The sequence below is a fragment of the Oncorhynchus kisutch genome, linkage group LG22 (genome assembly GCF_002021735.2).
Source record: "Oncorhynchus kisutch isolate 150728-3 linkage group LG22, Okis_V2, whole genome shotgun sequence".
NCBI classification, from domain to species: Eukaryota; Metazoa; Chordata; class Actinopteri; order Salmoniformes; family Salmonidae; genus Oncorhynchus; species Oncorhynchus kisutch.
The window spans coordinates 28797657-28816197 of record NC_034195.2 but is presented as its reverse complement, the minus strand read 5'-3'; the positions used below and the strand labels follow the sequence as shown (position 1 = coordinate 28816197).

The window sequence follows — 18541 nt, the reverse complement described above, 5'->3', positions numbered from 1 at the left end:
TACCATGATTCATCCTAGACCTAGAGCCTCGCTCTTAGTAATTATGGTGTCACATTAACAAAGTATTTACTCAAATATTGGCTTACAAATACTGTTACGAATAATTACACTTATTTTTAGTGTTCATCAAAATCTAGTCATATCCAAACATTCATGTTAATGTTTTAATGCGCTTTTCAATACTAAACATGCACCTTTCCATATTGTGAGAGCATCACAGGCTCAGAGCCAACACTTGGTGGAGCTAATGTGTATGTATCAAGTTGCGGCAATTAAGCAAGGATTTCACGTCTACCGTACAGCAATTACACATCCTGCTCTGACCTATGATTTCTCTGTGTTTGTGTGTGTATGCTTCTCTATAATAACAACCAATATTTATGTTAATTTCAATGTCTCTGTGAAACCATAGCTTGCTGTTTATCAACAAGAAAATGATCTAATTAATTAAATTGCCAACCCTCGTTATTTTCCCAGGGTATGAAAGAATTCAAATGTGAGGTGTGTGCCCGGGAGTTCACCCTCTCTGCTAACCTCAAGAGACACATGCTGATCCACGCCAGCATCAGGCCCTTCCAGTGTCACGTCTGCTTCAAGACCTTCATCCAGAAACAGACCCTCAAAACACACATGATCGTCCACCTGCCTGTCAAACCTTTCAAGTGCAAGGTAAGAGGAGTTTGTCTCAATAGACAGCGTGGGTTGAGTTCCACAGTTCCAAGAGTGTTGAGAGTAGTGTTATTCTATTGTGTTCCAGGTGTGTGGCAAATCTTTCAACAGAATGTACAACCTCCTGGGCCACATGCACCTCCACGCTGGCAGCAAGCCCTTCAAGTGTCCTTACTGCTCCAGCAAGTTCAACCTGAAGGGCAATCTGAGCCGACACATGAAGGTCAAACACGGCGTCCTGGATGCTTCACCAGACGGACGAGGTGACTAACATCAGTACCATCCATCAGTTTGTACCTTATGTCAGTTATGCACCTGATGGCAGTTATGATTTGGTCATGAATTAATGCAATACCATGTAAAAAAAAGAAAATGTTTACATAATGTTCATTTCTCAGATACACTTAATTTCAATGGGCGTCATGTTACGTTGTCAGTCAGTCTACTGTAATCTACTGGCCAAGTGTTATGGTGCTTTTCTGCCACTCTTCTCCCTCTGTTTTGTAAATATAGAAGTCCTTGTATTAGACATTCCTGTCTCTATCAGTGGAGAGTGATAGGGAGGCTGTGTCTTCTGAGGCTGGGAGTTGCTGTGTGTGAGAGAGAGGACAAGATGGGCTCATGAGTGTGTCTGTGCATTTCCTTCCTCAGAAGCCCCCCCTGACATAGAGAACCAGGAGGACTACGATTTATTTATTTATTTTTTTTATTTTACCTTTATTTAACCAGGCAAGTCAGTTAAGAACACATTCTTATTTTCAATGACGGCCTGGGAACAGTGGGTTAACTGCCTGTTCAGGGGCAGAACGACAGATTTGTACCTTGTCAGCTCGGGGGTTTGAACTCGCAACCTTCCGGTTACTAGTCCAACGCTCTAACCACTAGGCTACACTGCCGCCCCGATGAAGAGAACCTTGAATTCAGCGAACGAGAGAACCTGGCCAGTATCAACACACCAGACATCGCTAAACTGTCTGAATTGGAGTATTATAGCAGCTACACCAAGGGTCCAGGGCGCTACAACACAGCATGAATGATGACAAAAGACCCCATATTGAGTAGAAGTGTAAACTAAAAGGGAGGTAGTGCCGCTAGCAGTTTAAAGTGGTGGAATCTGCCCATTCATATGCACTGGAATCTCAGTTTTCTTGCTCTGATATTCATTGGGAGTGAGGGGATTGTACATTTCTCATCGGCATCTTGTTTTGTATTGGAACGTGACTTCACCTCTAGGTGCCACAACATTGTGATTGATGTGTTCACGTGAAAAACGTCATATCTGAAAATAAATCATCTAACCTCCTGGGAGAGTCCTACTCAACATACATCCCCAGGGGTGGCCTAACTCTGTAAGCACACGTTTTAGGGAAACAAATATGTGATAGTGAAATGCACTTACTCAGACAATCCACAGCAAGTTTGCGGATAAGTCAGAATACAGCTGAGTATTATTGCTTTTACTAACATGTCTAGAAATGCATACAGGCCTGTCAAATGTGTCCTCTGTTCATGTCCCTTACCAAATGTGTCCTCTGTTCATGTCCCTTACCAAAGCTGATACCGTTCAAGCAGTTCTAGTGAACCAACCAGTTTTTTTTTTTTACTTCCCAGGTTAACATTTTACACTGTTAGTAGTTTCAACTACAGTTCTAGGATTTTAATTTCATTGTTATATTTGCAATGTGCAGAAATCAATCATTCGCCCAGTGTCAGACTCCGCTAATATTGCTCATGCCATCAATTTATAGCCCCATGTGACCAGCTTGATTTGAAGTTCTTGCATTGTCACTTTTGTCCCCAGTCAAATAATTGTATTGATGCAGACCACATCTTATCTTAGTGTGCTAAAAGCAAAATAAATTATATTGCCCCTCCGATGTAGTCACCATTTACCAAAGAATCTGACCAATTCTGCCATATTGCCAAACACAATAGCAGTCTAGTGACACCCTTTCTCTGCATTGTAGAGCTTGATTTCATGTTTCCCAATAGACTTTGGGCTTTATTCTCCCCAAAGTATATTTAAAAAGATTACTATGAAGACACTCGTGCAGTTTCATTTTTCATGATACGTCACAATTTATGCCCCCATGCAAGCCTTTATGGGACAGATCTCAAAAGCAAATGCAGCCCCTGCATACGCATGGTGGTTTTGGTTCAGGGCGGAGTCTCAACAGGAACGGTCCTAAAACTTTGGACAGAAATGAAGTGCCCTGGAGTGTGCTATCCATCATGCTGCACACTGGTCTAAAGTGATGAACGACAACTCCCAACATGACAGGGCCACAGACCCAGCTGAACATTTGGGAAATTCACTATATTTTTCCCCCTGCTTAATTTTACAGACATCACCTGCATCACCTTAACAAAATGCAAATTTGAGAGAACTATTTAGAGGGGGAAAAAAACAAATCTGGAACTTGAATGGCTTTCTGTGTTACACATTGGTGTGGAAATATCCTGTTGCTAGAACTATGTAAAATGTGTGCCAGACAATACTGTAAAATAATAAATTTATTTACCTTTAAACTCAGTGTGCTCCTTTTATCATAGAATATTAAAATGAGGCAGAACACAAGCATAGGATCAAACAAGATGTATTAGCAAATATTCTTGACATGGCCTTCATGTTGCTTTGAAGGCAAAATACAGTATCGGAATATAGTACTTCATTACAAAAATAGAACCCTGGAAATAGGGACAGGAGTGCTAGATGGAACAGATCAACAGTACAATCTGACACACACTACATATTACTTCTTCAGACAATATGCATGTGGCTATCTGACCGAAGTTAACAATTAGGTACAAAAACAGGACAATATCACTTTCAGGCTAGCTGCACTCTTCAGTCCTTCACTTGCCCAGGGCTCTGTCCAGGTTATTCTTGATGGCGTCCAGGAAGTCCTCAGTGTTGACGTAGTGTTCATTCAGCTTGCATCTGCAACGAAAGAACACAAGTTACTCAGTCAAGGCCCTGTCCCTGAGAGAGTCATGCACACTTCAATAACAAGTCAAAATCAAACGATTCTCTCCCCCCTGATGATAATACAAAAACATGACAATGATCCATGCATTAATTAACATGTTAGGCAGATCAATAATTTAGTAAATGCAATAGTAATGAGCTAACTTGGAAAGGCCGTGAATGCAGCCAGCGAGGTCCTTAGTCATAACGCCACTCTCAACAGTCTCCACACACACCCGCTCCAGAGTCAGAGCGAACCTGCAGGTCAAACAGACAAGATTTCAGTAATAGTCACAACAGCTGACCTGTGAATCTAAAACACTGCCATTTGGCCTGGCAAACACTAATGGAATAGGACAGTGGGACTTCTACAGCACAACTGCTTGTTGTATGATAATTAATTCCCTTCATGGTACAGTATATGAAGACTTAAGTTAAAGCCAAATGTGATCATTAAATGATCATTACTAGTGACAATCTGTTAAAAATAATAATTTAAAAGACTAGCTCAATTAATTTCTCACTTGATCAGGTCAGGGTTGCCATCAAGTTTACCCCGGTGCTCAAGCCCTCTGGTCCAAGCAAAGATGCTGGCAATGGGGTTGGTGCTTGTTGGGTTTCCCTAAAGGTGGACAAAGGTCACAGTTGAACCATGGAAATACCGATACTTTACTGATAATGTAAAAGCAGGTACAAAATAGGGCTACAACAATCCCATGGTGATGGATTATTTCTTTCAGCCTATGAAGTCATTTTGGCAGCATATTTCCCACCACAAGACAGCACTGTTCATACACAAATCAACCAGGCAGACATTAAAACAGAGAGACACTAATTTGACTCCTCCCATATCACTGTTGCATGCACCATGATTTATGCTTCAATATGGACCTAGGGTTGGAACGGAGGCGGTTAGTACTAGACTGACTAACCTTTTGGTGCTCGCGGTAGTGCCTGGTCACTGTGCCGTGGGCTGCCTCTGCCTCAATGGTCTTGCCATCGGGACACACCAGCACTGACGTCATCAGACCCAGAGAGCCAAAACCTGTGGAGAACCCATAAAGTATGTCAGTCACTCATAGTCAAACCTGTTACAAGGACTATTTTCATCCAAACTCATTTCATTTGAAGTGAGGTGTACATTTCCTAATCCCTCACCCTGAGCCAGGATGTCAGACTGTACGTCTCCATCGTAATTCTTGCAGGCCCACACGAAGGCACCATCAGACTTCAGCACCTGGGCAACCATGTCATCAATGAGCCTGTGCTCGTACCAGATCTTCAGCTTGTCAAACTCTGGTTTGTAATTCCTATGGACACAAACAATATGGTAGTGAGTGCAGCAGGGGTGTGAAAGTTTAAACGACATTGGGATCAATAACATTTAGAAATATCCCTAACTGAAAAAAAAAAAAATAAGATTATAGTCACAGTGCAGTTATCACAAAACTACCACTAACAGACCCCAATATATATATATTTTTTTACAAATACCTTATGCAACAATACTGTAATGTTAGGAGATATGAATCTTTCAAATTATTTGACACAGATATAAAGTGAAGTGACAGGAGCAAAGTCCTGTATGGCAATATTTTGAGACGTTAAGAGGTGATGAAATGCAAACTTTGATGCGGAACTGAGCTACAGTTGCAGTGCTGAAAGGGACAACCCAACCAGTACAGGTGCAGTGCTGAAAGGGACAACCCAACCAGTACAGGTGCAGTGCTGAAAGGGACAACCCAACCAGTACAGGTGCAGTGCTGAAAGGGACAACCCAACCAGTACAGGTGCAGTGCTGAAAGGGACAACCCAACCAGTACAGGTGCAGTGCTGAAAGGGACAACCCAACCAGTACAGGTGCAGTGCTGAAAGGGACAACCCAACCAGTACAGGTGCAGTGCTGAAAGGGACAACCCAACCAGTACAGGTGCAGTGCTGAAAGGGACAACCCAACCAGTACAGGTGCAGTGCTGAAAGGGACAACCCAACCAGTACAGGTGCAGTGCTGAAAGGGACAACCCAACCAGTACAGGTGCAGTGCTGAAAGGGACAACCCAACCAGTACAGGTGCAGTGCTGAAAGGGACAACCCAACCAGTACAGGTGCAGTGCTGAAAGGGACAACCCAACCAGTACAGGTGCAGTGCTGAAAGGGACAACCCAACCAGTACAGGTGCAGTGCTGAAAGGGACAACCCAACCAGTACAGGTGCAGTGCTGAAAGGGACAACCCAACCAGTACAGGTGCAGTGCTGAAAGGGACAACCCAACCAGTACAGGTGCAGTGCTGAAAGGGACAACCCAACCAGTTCCAGGTAGCAGTGCGATAAGAGACAGCGAGAAAATCACAGCGCTGATCACAGAAATTATTGCAGTTGATATGCAGCCATTGTCAATGGTAGAGGATATCGACTTCAATACTCTTAACGGCATATCTAAAACAAGACTACAAATGTCATGTCTAAAAACCGTGATGGCCCTGATGGAGAAATTGTACAATGATTGCTCTGCAAGTACAAGTAGGGTTTTCACTCGTTACCACTGCCACAAAGTCAAAACTCTCCATTGTAAAAATTAATGCACATTTTTTCTCTCTCTTTTTGGCCTTAATTTAAAGGTTAGGCATAAGGTTAGCAGTGTAGTTGAGGTTAGGATTAAAATCACGTTAAGAAGAGAAATAGATCGGCTTTATGACTTTGGTACCTAGTGACGACCAGTATGTAGGTAGCCAGGACTGCGGTAGAGTGAAGTGCATTGCCCCCCCCCCAACGGTCATACACAGAACCATATCTGAATTGTGAATTTGGTTTAAAACGATTTTTAAAAAGTGCAGTATAAACATTAAGAGAAATGGTACATTTCTCACAACCCTAGAGTGCAGTGCATTACACAATATAAACTATGCGAGGAACCCCATGAACCAGGAAGAAACAACCAATATTTTACTCCATAACCGGTTAACGCTAAAGAGGTCATAAAAATAAATACTAACGCCTGGTAGATTTCCTCAAAGATGTCCTTGAATCTACCATCGTAGGCTTTGAGAATGGTGTTCTTGGTACTCAGGTAGAGGGGCCACTTCTTGCCAATGGCGTACTGAAAGCAGCTGTGCGCAAAGCCTGAAATAGACTGTGGTAGAATAGAAAAAGAACATGGGTCACCCCAAGTGTATGTCATAAGCAGCAGTACAGAGGTTAACATCCTTCTGGCTATTAACCCCCCGATTAGTCCGCACTTCACACTTCTATTTCCACTAGACAAGTTGAAAGTCTACCACATGACCTCTGATATTGTCAAATCAAACACTCCTCCTCATGATGGTAAACAAACATGGTAAGGCAGGTTTACAGGAGGTGAACTCACTCCATGCACTACCACTTGAATCTCATAGGAAAAAAAACCTAGGACAAAATAATGTCAGTATTTATTTATTTTTAATCTAGTTGACAAAATAAAGTAAAGTAATCTTAAGAAGTGAATGACGTGCTGAACTTGCCTCATCTGTGTTGTACATGCCCATTCCACAGCCACCTCCAGGAAACTTGTAGACCTCCCACTCCTGGCCTTTGCTCCCATCAGTAGGGGAGAAGACCATTTTGAACGTGCCTGGCTGGCTGATAACAAAGTCTGTAGCTCTGTACTGTAAAAACAATGGATAGGTTACAATCACATATACTGAAGACAAAAATAATACAATTTCTTTCATTTAGAAGGAATTTACCTGGTCACCAAAGGCATGTCTGCCAATGGTGATGGGCTGTGTCCAACCTGGAACAAGCCTGGGAATGTTCTTGCAGATGATTGGCTCACGGAAGACTGTGCCACCTAGGATGTTCCTGATGGTTCCGTTGGGGCTCTTCCACATCTTCTTCAGTTTGAACTCTGATGGAAAACCACAGTTCTCATACAACAGCAATATGGCAACAATTAAACCATTAACCATTGGTTCCAATGGGTGAAAAATAAATAAATATGTCATGCATTGTGTGAAGTTGAGTGACCCTTGGGGGTGGGGTGGGGGGGCATTTGGAGAAGGGATGAAACCTTTACAGTAAAACTATAAAATACTTAAATGCTATTCAAATACCTTCTACTCTTTGTTCATCGGGAGTGATGGTGGCACATTTAACAGCGACATGGTACTTCTGGGTGGCGATGGCAGAGTCGATGGTGACCTGGTCGTCAGTCTGATCACGGTATGGCAGACCCAGGTCGTAGTACTTCAGCTCCACATCAACGTTGGAGAGGATAAGCTGGAGGAGTAGAACACATTGACAGAGGAATCAGAACTCAAACTATGTCCAGCTGCAGGGCTGTCACAGACAAAGAAAGTTGACCTTACGTATAAACAGAAAGGAAGAAGCAAAGCGAGTGGATTTACAGCGCCCATAATCTGTCCAGGTGAGAGTCCGAGGTTTGTGAAAAAGTGCTGAATTATGTGAGGCATATCTGATAAAATAGAAGTTTTGTAATGTTTAGGCTGTTACAAATGTACGGACCCAAGTGGATGCACGTGGCATTCCGGCAACTGAGAAAAACAACTTAGTTGTGCCAGTCACGCATATCTGGCCTCATTGCTAGAATGGTCCCATCGGACATGGAGGAAATTTATTTCCATTGTTGGAGCAGTCACTCGACCATCTTGTCAATATAATAGATCTTTGGTATAATCTATTCAGAGGACAAGAGGATTCCAGACATTGTCTCAACCGTGAGCTATGACTGATGGTATGCATGTGCTTTAATCAATGTCCACAACACAGTCCAAGCACATAAGGGTCAAAATAACAGTAAGATTGTCAAGTCAATTACTGACATGAAATCTTAAAAAAAAACAATGAATGCCATTTAGATACCACTCATTGTTTTTTTTATTTAACTAGGCAAGTCAGTTAAGAACAAATTCGTACTTACAATGACTGCCTACCAAAAGGCCTCCTGCGGGGGCTTGGATAAAAATAAATACAAAATATAGGACAAAAACACACATCACGACAAGAGACACCGCAACACTACATAAAGAGAGACCTAAGACAACATGGAAGCAACATAAAAACACAGCATGGTAGCAACACAACATGGTAGATATAATAATTGTATCCTCATTCATGTGGTGTGATCCCATATTGTTTTACGTGGAACAATACGCATTAAACATGTTTAGTCAGAAAACGGGTCATGTTTTTCTTCCATTAATATTTATGTTCAGACTAATCCAACACACCATCTGCTATCTCCAGGAGGCGAGCAGCCAATGCAAGAGAGAAGCCTTACAACAACAACAAAAAACACAGCATACAGGCAATCTCCCAGCACTCAGACACATAAACACTCTCCATCTGTGGGTCAGTCAGTTGTGTAAAAATAGACTAGTCATAGAGCAATCCTCCCCTGGGTCTGACAGACACCACCGTGTCATCCCTCTACCCTCCTCCAATGGTCCCAGTTCAGCACCTTCTCTTTGATGAACTCCCAGATGATCCTGGTCATCTCATCTCCGTCCATTTCCACCACAGGCTGGGACACCTTGATACGTTTGTCCCCATCTGTCCAAAATAGAAGAGTGCATTAATGGAACTGGCAGCCTTTGTCCCAATCTTGACCTACACCTAGTAGTGAGGAGCACCAATGTTGGCCTAGTTTAAATACAAAAACTGCACAGCAACCAGTCGGTCAATCTAGCTCATTACCACACACACACACACAAAATGTATTATTATAATATATATTTTTTATGATAACTTCATTTGACTGCAACATGCCCACCCAAAAACCAATGACAACCAATACTACAATATGCACTGGAATATTTTTTGGGGAAAGTCTGAATATTCTTAAAGTCTCAGAAAAGATTTCATGAACAGGCTCATGCTGCTTGGGAGGGTTCTAGAAACAGTTGGTTCTCAATTAGGAGAGTTGTGAGATCAAAGTCACCTCATCCTACAAGACACTGCACTGTCATTTGCACTTCATGGTTTCATATCTCCATGAACAGTTAGATATTCAGCTCTCTTAATTCCCATAACTAAAGAATGTTGACAGCAAGACATTTCTATTTTCCTTCATCTGTAGCTGCAATGCATCATGCCCTCTGATTCACCCAGACAAGTAGTCCAATTATCTATTAGAAAACAAGGCTCTGCTCCCACACGACTCTGCCTTTTAAAAAAGGCCCTGGAAGAAGGCAGGCCCTCGCCCACTCTTCCAGATAGACCATGCAGTGGAGAGGGAGTGGAAAGGGGGAGGTGCAGGGAATCAAGTGACTTTCTGATGTTCCTGCCAAGTCTATGTTTCTACTGCTCCCCAGGACATCCAAGAAGTGTAAAGAAACAAAATGGCGGTTTTCAGTAGAATGATCAAATAAGACCGCCACATGGACCTATGCTGTACGACAACCTTTATATTAAGTATACACAACATGTGACCTTTAGTGCAACTATGCACCTCTCAAAACAGCCTACTCCAGAAACTCTGTTGGACATTCACAAACCCTCTCAAAAAGGAGTAAAATAAGGCAAATAACTTCGCTTACTCATCTCTGCCGCAAGTCTTCATTTAGGTCGAACATCTTTATTGGGTCATGGCCCAGGAATGTAGACAGTAGTTGGATACAGTAAAAGGGAGATTGGGTTATCTAGTTTACTGCATGCAATCAAAGGAAGACTCATTCAGTCATACAGGACTTAATCCTTTGAGAGCCAATAGTTGACTTTGGTTGACGTGCCATCACAACTGGCAACAATTAGGCCATCATTCACTTTTGAATACTGTAGAGAACATTTAGCAGAAATCAGATGTGTTTTGAGCAAAAATGTTGCCAGGTGTAAAAAGCTTACGGACACTGGGGTGAACTCTGAATGAAAGATTCATCACCCCCCCCCCCCAAACATTTGTAAAAAAATAAAAAATATAAAAATATAAAAAGAAGCTACATCTGCAATACTCTTGTAATGTAAGATGTGCAAGGAAAAGTTGAGAACGTGATCCGCAATGACAACTTGCCAGAGAAGAAGCAGGTGAGATGAAATTGTTTACCCAGAATGTGTACTCGCGCAGGAGCGATGACGCCTATACTGAACAAAAATATAAAAAATTTATTGTAAAGCGTTGGTCATGTTTCATAAGCTGAATAAAAGATCCAATATTTTCCATAGACAAAAAAAGCTTCTCATTCTGCACACAAATTTCTTTATACCCCTGTTAGTGACCATTTCTCCTTCGCCAAGATAATTCATCCACATGACAGGTGTGGCATATCAAGAAGCGGATTAAACAGCTTGATCATTACACAGGTCCTGGGTCAATAAAAGGCCACTAAAATGTGCAGTTGTAACGTCTTAAGTTGAGGGAGTATGCAATTGGAATGCTGACTGCAGGAATGGCCACCAGAGCTGTTGAAAGATGTTCATGTTCATTTCTCTACCATAAGCCACCTCCGTTTTAGAGAATTTGACAGCATGTCCACCAGCCTCACAACCGTAGACAACGTGTAACCACGCCAGCCTAGGACCTCCGCATCCGGCTTTTAAGCTTTCACAAAACATGTTTATACATTAGTCATTAACGTATGCAAAATATCAGAAGGAGGCCAACAGGGACACATGAGCAAACAGTCACTTGCAACTGGAGGGCTTATCTGAAAGATAGCTTGTCTTGTGTGATACAGGCCTTTCATATCCATATGACATACACCTATTCGAGTAGTCAAGGACAATGCAAACCAAAATATCTACATGCGCTTAACTCTTGAAGGTCAGATCATGGCTATGCTTATTCTGCTAACTAAAATCTCAGTCAAGTGTGTTTAAGGTTATTTTTTTAAACATATATAAGGTCTAGGCTACATTTCAGGTCAGCCATTTAAAATAGAACTTGGCTACTCTTCAAGAAGCATGAGATGAGCAAATTAAAGTAGTAATTTGTTTCTGCATACGCATTGAACGAAGTGTGTTTGTGTATGGTACAAAGAGACAACCAAAACATTTGTTGGTTATAACGTGGATTTATATAACTCAATTTTCTGTATATCACTTTACCTTAAGTATGTTATACCAAATAAATGACAAAAGTAGACCACTAAATTTACCATACCCATTCATGCGGCAGGGTAGGCTAGTGGTTAGAGCATTGGACTAGTAACCGGAAGGTTGCAAGTTCAAATCCCTGAGCTGACAAGGTACAAATCTGTCGTTCTACCCCTGAACAGGCAGTTAACCCACTGTTCCTAGGCAGTCATTGAAAATAAGAATTTGTTCTTAACTGACTTGCCTAGTTAAATAAAGGTTAAAAAAAACTGTATTTAAAAATTATTCCACTCAGCAAAATTCAAAGCTCCAGCTACACACAATAAAATGCTCCTGGCAGACAAAGTCCATCTTGTGACTGTAATAATAAAAACTGAACAGTTTGCCAATACCTTTATGAACATGTCAATTTAATCAAAGCAATACAAACTCAGACTAAGGATGTTTTTGGTTAAGAAAAGGTCAAATGTCACACCAAAACCATCCACCATAGTTTGAAAGTTTCCATCCATGATCATTGTAATACTTTAACAGAAGTGTTGCCTGTGATTGCTTTAAAATCAGCCTGATCTTTTTACATCTGTCCTTACAACCACAGCAATGGATGGATAGTGGGTTGTTTTAACAGGACCAAGGCCTTTAATCTATCTAGAGCCCCTTCGTTGGAGTCAATCCTCACAAAACCCCATTCTAGACAAACACATCACTGGCAGCAAACTAGGTCACTTCTTCCAACACATAAATATCAGGATTAGGATTCAGAGACAACGGAGTGTAAAGCCTACATGTGTGCAGATAGAGGGGGAAACAAGCTACCCTTCAACTGACCTGCTACTTTATACAGTGCTTCAAAGTCAAAGAATAGAAGTGGCAGGGCATTACAGCTAGCTACTAACAAAATAATACTATCTTAAATACCATACATATTTTGGACTTTCTAATTTGAAAGTAAATCTGGAAGGTTATAGGGCATCTGTAAAGTTATTAGGGAGGTCAAGATAAAAAATAAAAAAGGATCTGTGCCCGTCAAACACATTTCTTGATAGACTCCACAGTTGCGACATAGTTCAGTTATGCTGCTGGTTGGACGTAACACTTCTGGCAACCATTTCTCTGTTGCAGAGTCCTGTCCCACAATAGGCTAACCTTGGTAAAGGTTTCTTAGCAGCAAAAAAAAGTGTCTAGAGCCAAACAATGGAGGTGTAAACATTGACAGTTATTAAAAATAAATTGTATTAATGTATATTCCGTATTTCATACTGACACTATACATTTTTCCCACATCTAAAATAAATTAATTCACAAACGTTGCTCGCATGGTAAATGGTAATGGTCAGATTTGATATTTCAATATTTAGAATACATTGATCTAATATCGAGAACTTAATTTAGCCTAATTCGTTGTGATGCACTTTACTTTAGGCCAAAGGTGAAATGCATTTTCTATTTGTATTTTATAGACAACAAAGTGACAGACAAATCTCCCTCGACCCTCTTCCCCTCGCTACCGGTTTCTAGGTCAGGCAGATGACTCGCCTTGTAAACAAGTCAATTTTATGCACTGACAGCTAACGTTAGCGATTAACCGAGCAAATGTTGTACTATGTGCATTCGTGGAATAAATTGTCTAATTGAAGAATGTTTCATATTAGTAGTAACAGTTACTTACCCATCAACCAAAATAAACAACATCTAAAACAGGCCAAATGGGGCGCAAGAGAAAGCTACCATAGCGAGCTAAAGTAACGGCGAGAAAGCTACACTGGATAGGCTAATGTTACTTTGCCGGGCTTTGCGGTGTGCCTTATAAAAGTAATTTCTGTATGATTCTGTAAAATATCATGTAACTATGACAAATAGCCACTATTTGGCTCAAAACTCACAATTCCTCTGTTGCAAACTCTGGGAGGTTGCAGCTGGCGCGAGCACAGCGGGGTTTTTGGAGAGAGTGGTCGCCGACCTAGAGAGAGAGCGGAGGACCTTCAAGTATCCAGCCATGATTTGCCCAAATTACTTGCAGCTAATAACCGTGAAACTCCGAGCAAAGAAGGGCCGAAATGAACCACCGCTCACTGCAATATAGTCAGCACCTCCCCACCCACGCTTGACGTTACGTCACACAGTCAAAGACAAAAGAGGAGGGAGGGACTTCTAATAACCGTCCCAATCCGCATTGGGTATTTATGATTTTAATTCTGCGCCAACCCAATCTGAGAGGAGAGGTATAGTCTGGGAGACTGGGTTGTCTGCGCAGCCATCCGTTCTGCTGTCTAGACTCTAGACAAGAGCCAGTTAGCTTTCAGTTTTATTCATGACCGCGGGAAGTAGGGGTGCACCCTCTGAAAAATCTGACCAGATTTGTATTTTATTTTAAATACAATAAAAATAAAAAAATATATTTTTTTTTTTATCACAAATTGTGCACTGGGCCTTTACCAGTCCTGGTAAAGGCTCTGCCTTTGATATAAAAAGTACACTGAAAGCATTTACAATCCCGATTAAAATGCTATAGCTCCATTTGTAAATTCTGGCTCTAGGACCATGCAAAGCATTGCTCGGAGAGCAGTCTCTTTTAGAAAGCAGATGGCAGACTCCCAGTTGCTTTACCAGTCAGCTGTTAAGGCAGTGCCCTGATTGCTTTGAATTTGAATTTGTAAACAATGTGCCCTCACATTTTTGGGGTGCACTGAATACATTTGAGGTCTTGTGAAAGGAAACTTGTACACTGAGGCTGTACTCTTACTCTGGCTATTTGAGCCTAATGCAGGCCTACCAACAAAACCAATAGAGCGTATCCCATGCAATTTTCACATGTAAATAGCTTTGGATTTCTATGATATAGCCTACAGTAGCCTATATGTGTTTAATGCAGGCCTACATTGCATTCGAGTTTTAAAAATGTTTTTACATTATGAAAGGCTGACATTAGTTCATTAATTTTTACTTGGTCTGTAACACCATGGGCCAAATAGCTGACTGTAAAGTGCATTGTCTTATGTTGTATGATGCAAGAAACCACTTTATAAATAAAATGTATTATTATTACCACACAGAGAATTAGACAATGTAGGCTACCCCTCTGACTGTTGGCTAATTTGCATATTCAAGCCTGTCTCAAAATACAACACTGCCCCTTTAATGATGACATAAGCTTTGACCTGACTCCTTTCAAAGACAGCTTGAAAGTAGCCTACATGTTTTGCACTCTTGTAGGAAGCAGAAACTCCCCATTGCTGACCTATACTTATCTATAACTGGGCTAATAACGTTCTAACTAGCAAAGGATATCAACAAATTTCACAATTATGACTCTGATCTGAAAAGCGCATTCATTCACTCTGGGGTGATTGAAAGACCCCTCCTGGGCTACCTACCAATAGAAATCGACACTGTTGCGCTCTGGCTCTGTCTACAACAAAATTACAGATTCAATAATGCAAAACTAGATTTGTTTTGGTTTGTTGCATTGAAAAGGGGCTGATACACTGTAATGTTGATTCGATCACAGAAAAACGTTGATCTATATAGTGAAAACTAATGGGGTGAACTCATTGAAGTTCAGTCTCTTGCGTCTCTATGTGGCCTGGTGTGGCAGTGCTGGAGGAGCTGTGCAGCTTACATCTTGAACACACCAATAGGGTTATTATGCAAAATGATACACAACATCATCTGGATAAGTGTGCCACAAAAGTTCAACATTTACCTTCTGCAACCATTTCTGTCAAGCCGTCTACACAGACCCTACAGTTTGATGCATACATTCGCTCCCGTGTGGTGCAGCGGTCTAAGGCACTACATCTCAGTGCTAGAGGTGTCACTACAGACCCTGGTTCAATCCTGGGCTGTATCACAACTGGTAGTGATCGGGAGTCCCATAGTGCGGCGCACTTTTGGCTCAGCGTTGTCCGGGTTAGGGTAGAGTTTGGCCGGGGTAGGCCGTCATTGTAAATAAGAATTTGTTCTTAACTGACTTGCCTAATTAAATAAAGGTAAAACAAAGAAGAAATTCCAATGTACACACCACACAGAACGCACTGCAACTGCCTCAACAACGCAAGGCAAACTCAGCGTTCCATTGGAAAATAATGTACTTCTGGTGTATAAAAACACTGTTGGTGTGATCGAGGCGTTGTTAACGTTGTTGTAGTCTGATAGCCAAGGGTGAATTTAATTGGGAGGTGGGGATCCCTCCTTTTCGGTGACCATTCAAAACCAAAAGCTATTTTTTCGCTATTAAAATATAGGTTGTGATAGCGGTAAGCCTAATTGTTACTTTCATTTATTCGCCGAGTAGACTAGTGCAATTTTGGTTTCATGTAGGCCTATTGGTATGAATATAAACAACTAAACAACTTGCTATTTAGAGCATTCCCCAAAAGACATGTCTTGTTTTTGGCTTCAAAGATAAAAAGCAATTGTAGACTATAACAAATGTGCATTGTCATGTAATGACATAATGATAATTGAGATAATGCAAATAATTAATGATTACCTAGTTGGACTTGCTTTAGGCCTACCTACATCATTATCCTCTGCCTGCATCCCTACCTGTAGCCTACCTGCCTCTTTCATCTCTTACTCTATCAGTCTTGCTTGTCCATCTTCCTGAATTAAAATGAGATATTCTAACAGACAAATGTTGATGGTAAAACTTAAATATTACTAAGTTATTTAGCTATAGTGTGGATGTAGGGCTGTTCTTTTGTATATAATGAGCAAACAGATGCTGCATAGGCAACACAATGATTTCAGATAGAGACAAACTGTTTTTCGGGGCAGCCTCCTCATCGGCTACTATTTTGCAATATGAATATTCTCTGAGTAGTCTTGCTGATGATACAAAATGTTTCACACAAGGATGGTTTCATATAGCCTATAGCAGGGGGTCTGCAACCTTTTTTTATGAGTGACAATTTACAATTGATCCTGCAGTTTAAAAAAATCTGCGAGCCAGTTATGACTTTCATATAAGCATTGTAGGCTACTCTACTCAACGGTCCCCAGAAAATGTCTAACTGCCCACAAACTGAACAGCTTAATTCTAGCTGGCTACTAGACAGAGACACGGTCCATTCAGCAACACCACACAGAGCTCAACGAGGCCTACCTGTACCAGGTGGGCAGCGGTGCTAAATCATGGGTGTGGACTTAATGTGTAGATTGTCTTTATACATCCTTGTCGATTGTGGCCTTAAGCGATTCCTTTGAAGTATTCTTTTTATTTCAATGCAGGATTAGGATTTAGTAGGATTTATCTGGCATAGTTCGCATTCGCAGTCAGCTGTTTTATGTTCCGGATACTTTCACATTGATGTGGGTATTTGAAGTTGGCCTTGATAGTGTGCATTATGCATCTATTTCATGTTGCACTGTATGCACTGTTCCACAAGTAGCCTAAATAAGTCAATGTAGCCTATGTATGAGGTTGAGTAGTACGTTGTACACACCATTCTACAGACCTGTAAACCTAATAAACCTATTATTGGGGTGATAATGTCTGGGCGACATTTATCCTCCCAACCCAGTCAGCGAAAAAAAACTCAGCATGCCCACCCCCAAACTACGATGATATACACAGAATGAGACGCAGCCATGATTCATTTGAATATAACGTTTTAGGTAGGCATAATTGACTCTCAGCAGCAGTTAGAGTAAAGACATTCTATGCTGGTTGTCCAAATTCACAGCGTAGTTAATATATTTTATGGTTTGATAGGCCCAGATGGGTTGTGTATGGACTGGGACATGGAGCCAACACAATCCTCTCACACGCCGTCTCCTCTGTGAAGGGCTCTAATATTAGCTGTGGAGGGTTACCATACTGGGAGAAAGAATGGCAAGTGCAGTCATGTGAGAGTCGAGGCTTGGAGGTGAGCCAGTCCCTCAGTTAAGACCAGGAAGGTCACCTCCCAAGTTCATAAAGTCAGAGGAGGGAAGGCATTGAAGGACAAAGACACTCAGAGGACATTTTAATCAAATGTGTTTGAACACGTTTTACACACATGCCACAAATTAACTACTTATGTTCCTCCACAATTTTTGGGGGGATTCTTCCGTTTATATGACATTAGTAATTCTTTGGAACTCAGAACACCAATATATGCATTTGTTATATTTTTTTCCTAGATAACCAACCAGAAGCCTGTCTATCCTCTAGATCCCTGGAAAATATGTTATCAAATGTATTTTCACTCCTACAGTGATCTAGATGAAAGGTCATTCAGAGGAGAGACAGTGCAATGACATGACTTGAGTGAGAACCTACTCTTTTGACCCTTAGAATGGATTTTTTCTTCCAGGCAGTCTGGAATGCAGTTCAACCTATTAGTAACATATCAAATATTACCCAACAAACTGAAAAGGCCCTAAGGTACAAATGTTATGTACATATCTTTAGGGCACCTTCCATTCTGGATGTCACACACAGTAGTCTATCGTCTTGTGACAGATTGCCAGTCCATGCAAGATTAGGTTCTGGTTTCAGAGAACACAATGTCCAGTTTACTCACATATCTTTAGTACACCTTACCCTAGTGATGATCTAAATCTGGCATAACATACTGTACCTATCATGACACAAGGTGAGACCCAGAAGCAGACACAGGAGGCAGATGGTTGGAGTCTCACAATGTTAATTCATCCAATAGGGGAAGGCAAGAGAATGGTCGTGGACAGGCAAAAGGGTCAAAACCAGTTCAGAGTCCAAAAGGTACCGAAGGGAAGGATAGTAGTCCAGAGTCAGACGGGTCAAATCCAGGAAGACTAGCAAAAAGAGGATAGCAAAAAATATATATATATATATTTAAAAAATATATTTAAAAAATAAAAGGCATATTGGGACACCACACTGGTTGACTTGACTCACATACAAGACAAACT

The 18541-nt window shown here is 41.2% G+C and overlaps 2 protein-coding genes across 7 annotated transcripts in view; one reads left to right on the top strand and one right to left on the bottom strand.

Moving 5' to 3' along the window:
* LOC109867278 (zinc finger protein 710) overlaps nt 1-3198 on the top strand; it is a 27059-nt gene extending 23861 nt beyond the window's left edge. For all 5 annotated transcript variants that reach the window (XM_031801483.1, XM_031801485.1, XM_031801484.1 and 2 more), the window contains 4 exons: nt 478-669; nt 758-932; nt 1321-1354; nt 1570-3198. In XM_031801483.1, coding sequence (XP_031657343.1) covers nt 478-669; nt 758-932; nt 1321-1354; nt 1570-1702 — 534 coding nt within the window. In that variant the 3' untranslated portion in view covers nt 1703-3198. The remainder of the gene's footprint in view (nt 1-477; nt 670-757; nt 933-1320; nt 1355-1569) is intronic.
* On the bottom strand, nt 3171-18541 carry LOC109867279 (isocitrate dehydrogenase (NADP(+)) 2). 2 transcript variants are annotated; one of them, XM_031801486.1, is made up of 11 exons: nt 18229-18541; nt 9093-9184; nt 7726-7891; nt 7360-7520; nt 7135-7278; nt 6631-6767; nt 4796-4947; nt 4570-4682; nt 4162-4259; nt 3803-3895; nt 3171-3610 (listed from the first exon to the last, which is right to left on the bottom strand). In XM_031801486.1, exons 1-11 carry the CDS (start codon nt 18233-18235, stop codon nt 3526-3528), a joined length of 1248 nt encoding a protein of 415 aa, XP_031657346.1. In that variant the 5' UTR covers nt 18236-18541; the 3' UTR covers nt 3171-3525. The 2 variants fall into 2 exon arrangements, with proteins under 2 accessions (XP_031657346.1, XP_020311927.1); XM_020456338.2 differs by lacking the exon at nt 18229-18541 and adding an exon at nt 13546-13945.

Bases quoted from the DNA above. Each gene is read 5' to 3' on its own strand.
- LOC109867279 (XM_020456338.2), bottom strand. From the start codon at position 13,660: ATGGCTGGATACTTGAAGGTCCTCCGCTCTCTCTCTAGGTCGGCGACC. The intron at 9,185-13,545 runs GTGAGTTTTGAG...TATTTTGGACAG, and splicing joins GAGTTTGCAACAGAGGAATT to ATGGGGACAAACGTATCAAG. The intron at 3,611-3,802 runs GTTAGCTCATTA...CTTTCGTTGCAG, and splicing joins TGCATTCACGGCCTTTCCAA to ATGCAAGCTGAATGAACACT.